The sequence below is a fragment of the Branchiostoma belcheri genome, unplaced genomic scaffold (assembly GCF_001625305.1).
Source record: "Branchiostoma belcheri isolate BF01 breed outbred unplaced genomic scaffold, Haploidv18h27 scaffold264, whole genome shotgun sequence".
Lineage (NCBI taxonomy): Eukaryota > Metazoa > Chordata > Leptocardii > Amphioxiformes > Branchiostomatidae > Branchiostoma > Branchiostoma belcheri.
In genome coordinates, this window is record NW_017803870.1 from 88,017 (window position 1) to 94,686 (window position 6,670).

A 6,670-nucleotide genomic window follows, 5' to 3' on the forward strand; every position below is an offset into this window, starting at 1 on the left:
AGAAATAATTACCGTCTCCTCATAAACTAATTCCCCGAGGGATAAACAACAAAATACGAACCATGTCAATACAAGTGAAGTTTGAGTGGAAGAACAGAAAACATAATTCACGCCACCCTCACTGTAGACATGCCAGTAATCGGTGGTCATAAGAAATGACCAGGTCTTATGGCACCATACACACCTCTGGCCCGGTCATTTGACCCATAGTTATTTATGATTATTGCCTGAAAACAGTTTTTAAGGATAATCATTGCTATATATATGAAAAGCACAAAGAATGACAATAAGTTGTGACCAGGTTTCATGATTTTCTCCACACGAAATGAATCATGCATGAAAACAGTAACACTTATGAGCCTGGCTCGTTTTTTTTTGCATTTTTCACAGCTATAACCTCAAACAAAATGTGAGCATACATGTTGCAAAAAGCAACTGTTGGAATAAGAAGATGAAACTTACATTGGTCTCCACCGTTGACTTCAGGTTGATAAACTGCAGGGATGAGATGTCATCAAGTCGGGATACCAGACTCTGAGGCAGTTCAAGCATGCTCATTTGCTGAGCCACAACTTCAGGGAAAATGGGTAAATTGTTAAATGTTTTACTACAATATCTACTACAAGGAGAAAGGAACTTAATGTTATGTGTTATACAATCAATAGACTCAAACAATCGTGCACAGTTTTGCTTGGAGATCGCTGTGAAACAAATGAAATCAAAGTCAAACCTGCCCAAGAAGGCCACACAGGCGTCTATGGTAAAGTGGTCTCCTTAGGCAGGTCATCTAGTGCTTGCCCGTAGGGAAAAGTAAAAAAACAAAATTTCAGGACTAAGAAAAGGTGGTAGTTATGAAGAAGGCTGCATAGGTAGGTATGCCTGTACATGGAGATATAGGTAGTGGACAATTCAATATACATAATTTAAATTATATAAACGTATACTTTGAGACAGAAGTGTTGAAAGAACAGAAACACTCCATTATACTTGCTTCACATACCAACTTGTCCTCTGAACTGAACCTCAGCTACAGCAGCCTGGGAGCCACTCTGCCTGTCCAAAGGCATCACCAGCCTCCAGTACCTTCCAGTTGCACGGAAACCTACAGGAAGGACAACACTGTATCACATGAGTCAAGTAACGATAAAAACAAAATTAAGGTCCTAAAGTAGACCGGGCTGCCATGGCAAAATGGGGAAAAAGATTACTATGACTTCAGTTGGTAAAAAGTCACCCAGCTGCAAAAATGATAATAATAAGCCTGTTTCACTACAAAAAAAGTAGCCAACATTGATAAATTTCTCAAAATGTTGTAAAAGATTTTGATTCGGTCGAGTGGTCACTTCAAATCAAGACAACAAAAGTTTACAAGTTTTTCAAGAAAGGGTTTGATGCTTTTCCCTAGTTTTGGTACTAGATTAGCAGATTGCATGCTCTCTATTCAATGTCATAATCAGATACTCTAATATTAAAAGTTGAATATTACATGCCTCTGAATTCCCACGTCCAAGACCTTTGTTCTCGTGATATGAAGAAGGTCCTTGCGTCTGTCCAGATGACTCCATCAGCAGTTGTCATCCCATACTGCAGTATCCACAGCTGGAAACTGATGTCAGTGGAACCTCCAGACAAGGCTGGTATAGTAAGCGATAGCCTGTCCAGCTGGTAGTGCTAGCAAATGGGGAAAAGATAAAATCACATCAAAGCACATTTAGACATGGCTGCATCACTGTTTTGTTTTGTCAATCTTTAATGATAATGACCGTACAAATGAAATGGTAAAATAGAAACAATCCAATCTGTTGGCTCGCGGGTTTCATTAAAAACATGTAAAGAAACAGGGCATTTTTAAAAGAAATTCTATGACACAATGTACACAATGTACTGTACAGAAGATGCATTGGTTTGTTTAAAATCATGATCTATGAACTGGTATGGACATATGTTTTAATATATAAGTGAAAAAAATCACTGCAATGATAGAATGTACACAACCACACATAAACTTCAGTAGTATCCCTTGAATAACTAAGAAGTATAAAATGAAAATCATTAAAATCCACCATTAGGGGAAAATTATGAAAGGGCGATTCCAAGAGCCAATCGATTAAATTGGTATGGTCTTACATCCTAATGAAAATACGAGCTATATTATATTATATTATATTATATTATATTATATTATATTATATTATATTATATACTTCTTGCAGATCCAATTCCAGGTAGAAAGATCCTGTGGCTCTAGCAGACACCAGACGGACTGGGTCTGGCTCCCAGTAGCTGGCATTGTTCCCATCAATGGTCAGGTTGGCTTCACCACCCACAGAACTGACCACTGCCCAACCACCGGTGTCCAACCAGGTTGGGCCATCTACTGACTGCAAAGCTGGAGGCGAGCAAAGATACAGGAAAAAATAGTTCAGAGATCTCATTCCTTCATGAAATATTTCCTAGGACTATGTATTTGTAAACGTTTATGTCTTATTTTGTCTCATTGATTATGGAAATTAATTGTAATTACTAGCACAATCTATTTCAATTGATTGCCTTCTTTATAAAAATTATATATATTTACGATTTGTGAAAAGTCCTATCAGGCAGCGGTATTCTATTTTAAGATTTTCATCGCTAATTATGCAACTGACATGATGAACAGTACACATAACGTGTATGCAGAGCAATGGTCACTTTCAACTAAGTTAAACCTACACATATAACAAGTATGAAATTCTCATTTTTGTCACAAAAGAATCCTGGCATTTCCTTATTTGTGGACAGCTATTGCACAATTCCCTATTTAAAAACATCTAGTGCACCTGTTAATGTTCCATCTGCTGTACATTATATTGTCCTATTGATGTAATACAACAAATTAGAGTATTTCCTCATTTTTTTATAATGTTTATTTAATTAATACATATGTATCTATGCTACACAACGCCACATAATCCTTCAATGGCATGCATGACAATTCATGATTGTTCCTTTCTGGACGTATCCTCTTTTTATGGTTTTGACCAAAAAAACTTCCTTTTTTTTGCATTTTATCAGTTAAACAGTTGGTGCAACAACGCAAAAAACGATGTAACAACGGACCATTCTGTCATTCTGTCTAGATATGCCTATCTATTAAATGTCGCTAGATGGTACTGTTGATATGTCAAACTGCATGCTGCAATTTCACTAGATGTCGCTGTTCATATGTGGGTGTAGCAGAATGTTTCCAAAGGTAAGCCATGTTTTAAAATATCTTTGCTCGGTACAAAATATCAGCAATTGTAAGAGTATTAGGCATGGATTAGAGAAACACAGTATAGCTTAAAGAAGTATGAGCAAGAGCAATCAATAACATTGTGCTTTTACTGGCTGTTTAACACATAATCAGACTGAACATATGTAACGGCTGTCGCCGCCTCCTCCCTTTAATTTCATAAAAACATTGAGTGTGCTTTTCATTGTAACATTGAACAATAACAACTTGTGACATTTCTTTATAGCAGTTAATTCTTAGTGACATACCAAATTAAACATCAAGGGTAACATTACTTCCACAACCTTTACCTCAAAACCGGAGAAAAAAACTTTCACAAACATAAATCGCGCTAAAATGCCAGCTGTTTGAAAAGTGTTTGTTTCAGTTGAGTAATAAGCTAGGAGGCCACTAATTATTCCAGACATTAACGAAACTGCTGACAAAAAAAATCGACGAATATGGCATGTCCAGGATCATATGGACGAAATGGGAAATTCTAATTCAGTACCAAGGACAGCTGCCAGGAGGCCCATAACTGATCTTAACCTATCTTCTCAAGATTTACCCACCTATCAAATATCAAAACATTCTATGCTGATGAAAACACACACAAAAACAACACCTTTATTTTCATGCAAGTATTATACATTTGAAAGAGAAAGGAATAGAGTTTATTCTTGCAGATTGTTTCTCTCCAACAAAGGTTGTGGGTTAATCTCAGCATAAAATATTCAAGTGATCTACAAGGATCTATAAACAGAGAAGACAATCAACTGTTACATAACCAATGGTATACAAACACATGTAGGTGTAAGACATCAAGCTTTTTTACATACCATAGCTACCATACGTAGCCTTTTTCTTACAAGTGAGAACTAAAACCAATACAATAAAATGTGTGATGTCAAAAGTTAACATAATGCAGCAGACAATTAACTGTTACACACGATGGTATACAAATTGGGGAGTGTGCCTTCAGGCTGTTTTTAATCGTCTTGCCACTGAGAGCTGCACACAAACAACACCAGTCCTCACCACTTTGCGGTAATAAAAGATATTTTCTCTCGCTTGGTAGGAACATCCAGGTGAATTTTAAAGGTAAGCATTCCCTATTGTACCGTCATCAAACTATATATAGGAATTCAGAAGAACATTTTTCATGATAACTACCTTTTTTATCAGGTTGGAGCGCTAACGCAGAAACAAAAATTGTGTACTTATGACCAAAACGATTTAGTTACCATGACGTTTTAAGACCGTTAAAAATGAGCAAATTATATATGACTTTATCGTGGTTATCATAAAAATTGTTTTCCAATTAGAAACACACATTTTTACTTTAATTTATGACTTAAAAACAGCGAATGGCAGATTGCGGTCATTCCAAAAGATGGAATTGGCTTAATAAATGTGTAATTTGGTTATCTGTCGTAGTTAGCATGCTGTTTTGCAGTGGTAAGTTCTGTCTTGCGTAATTGAGCAAACTGTATACATGTAACGGTTGATCATCTCACCAGATTGGCCTCCCTTCTCTTTTCAAAAAGTGTGATGGTATTTTTGACATGGTTGTGATGTTAAAAACGGGAGCTCTGACATTACGACTGTCCACAAATGTCTTCCCTAACCAGGGATATGTACTAATTTTCACGTGAGTCAGGTGGTTAGATAGGTTTGCACAACACAACACAACACAACACAACACAATACTCGGGCCTGCTACGGGTTGGCCTTGAAGTGCACAAGAGAACATTAATATTCATGCTTCCTCAGTCCCCGTCCCGTAAACACACCAGCAGATGTATATCTCGGTTACACAAAAATCTAAATTAACACCCAGCTTTATCTTTTCGCATGATAAAATCGACGTTTTCAACAGTTACACATATTAAGATTAAGCAGCTTATTTTGAAAAGATTATGGAACGGCCAGCCTAATTTTTTTGGTATCATCAAGACCTATCTACATACCAAATACTATTACGATTCTGCTGCTTACAGACATACACACAGAGACAAGACTATTATTCGCCAGACCCTTCTTGGCGAAGGCAAAAGGGCAGCAAGCTTTATTTTGACAGGTTTTCTTCTACCCAAAAAAGGTGTTTGTTAATCCCAGCACTAAGTAGCTTACACAATCAATATATTAGGTTCAATAAACAGAGCAGACAATAAAATGTTTCACAACTACTGGTATGTAAATACTATTGAAAGACTTCAAGCTGTTTTTGTATTACCATACAGGTTTTAGAACTGAGAGAACATAAAAGGTATAGCAATAAATGCCAAAACAATATGAAACTCTGTGATGTCAGGCGTTAACGTAATATAGCAGACAATCAACTGTTACACAACCAATGGTACATCATACACGTGCATGCCTTTCTGCCGAGAGCTGTACGCAAACAGCTCTGTACGCAACCTGCAATATAAGATATGCCGTCTCGCGTGGAAGAAATCTGGATAAATTTCAGAGGTAAGCCTTATTGCCATGATACTGATCATCGTGACAAGCACCAAAATATAACATACATAATAGAGGTTTTTCACGGGCGTTATATTCAAACCAAATCTTACAACACTGATACATTTAGCTTGTATATTCTGATACACATTGAGCTAAGATGACCTCCAAAATACGAACTGACTTGACAAAATGACTTGAATATTCTGTAGAAATCTAGTTAATCATACCATTCTGCAGTTATAAGTCCAGCGTTGTGTGTACTGTAACCATTCTGTGTTAGATTTTTTTTATTCGGAAGAAATCGAGGAGGAGTAGATAGACTACTATTGTAGCTAAATGAAGGGCATTTAATCAAACATCATCAAACTTAACGATACAAAATTTGTGAGTTCTAGATCAAAATATGATACAAAATTTGAGTTCTGGATCATATTATGAAAAGACTAGGATTGGTGTGGGCTTGAAGACCAGATAGCACCAATGACAACAGTTGCTGCGAATCTCTGAGAATAATTAAACTCGAAATGTATTACATAATATTTGCTTCTGGAAACAAAGTTCGATCAGTGACGAGCAGTGGTGCCAGGTTCTGAACCGACGGCCATGCTTACCGTGGCATCATTGGCATTTGATTCAATGAACTGAAATTTAAAAACGGATGTTCCTTACATATTAACACCAGAAGAGGATTTCAGTTCAAACATCTTTGTTCATTAAATAATACCCAGCACGTTTGGCTGTTTTTAGAGATTGTTATATTTCTGTGTTTTTTGGTATCATCTGCATATATAATCAATATAATATAATATAATATAATGAACCCACCCGATTATAATGATGATAACGTTTGGCCGTTTTTAGAGATTGCTGTATTTCTGTGTTTTTTGGTATCATCTGCATATATAATCAATATAATATAATATAATATAATATAATATAATATAATATGAT

At 36.2% G+C, this 6,670-nt stretch overlaps 1 protein-coding gene across 1 annotated transcript; it reads right to left on the reverse strand.

Moving 5' to 3' along the window:
- Positions 1 to 250: 250 nt before the first annotated feature.
- LOC109472057 lies at positions 251 to 3,789 on the reverse strand. The gene is made up of 6 exons (XM_019771633.1): positions 3,765 to 3,789; positions 2,205 to 2,389; positions 1,491 to 1,671; positions 1,001 to 1,102; positions 463 to 572; positions 251 to 256 (listed from the first exon to the last, which is right to left on the reverse strand). The coding sequence occupies exons 1-6, from the start codon at positions 3,787 to 3,789 to the stop codon at positions 251 to 253; spliced, it is 609 nt and encodes a 202-aa protein (XP_019627192.1).
- Positions 3,790 to 6,670: the final 2,881 nt, after the last annotated feature.

Coding starts and splice junctions, on each gene's coding strand:
- LOC109472057 (XM_019771633.1), bottom strand. CDS start 3,789: ATGGGCCTCCTGGCAGCTGTCCTTG. Junction 1,103..1,490: donor TTGGACGTGGGAATTCAGAG/GCATGTAATATT, acceptor TCCTTCCTGTAG/GTTTCCGTGCAACTGGAAGG. Junction 573..1,000: donor TCAGTTCAGAGGACAAGTTG/GTATGTGAAGCA, acceptor TTTTCCCTGAAG/TTGTGGCTCAGCAAATGAGC.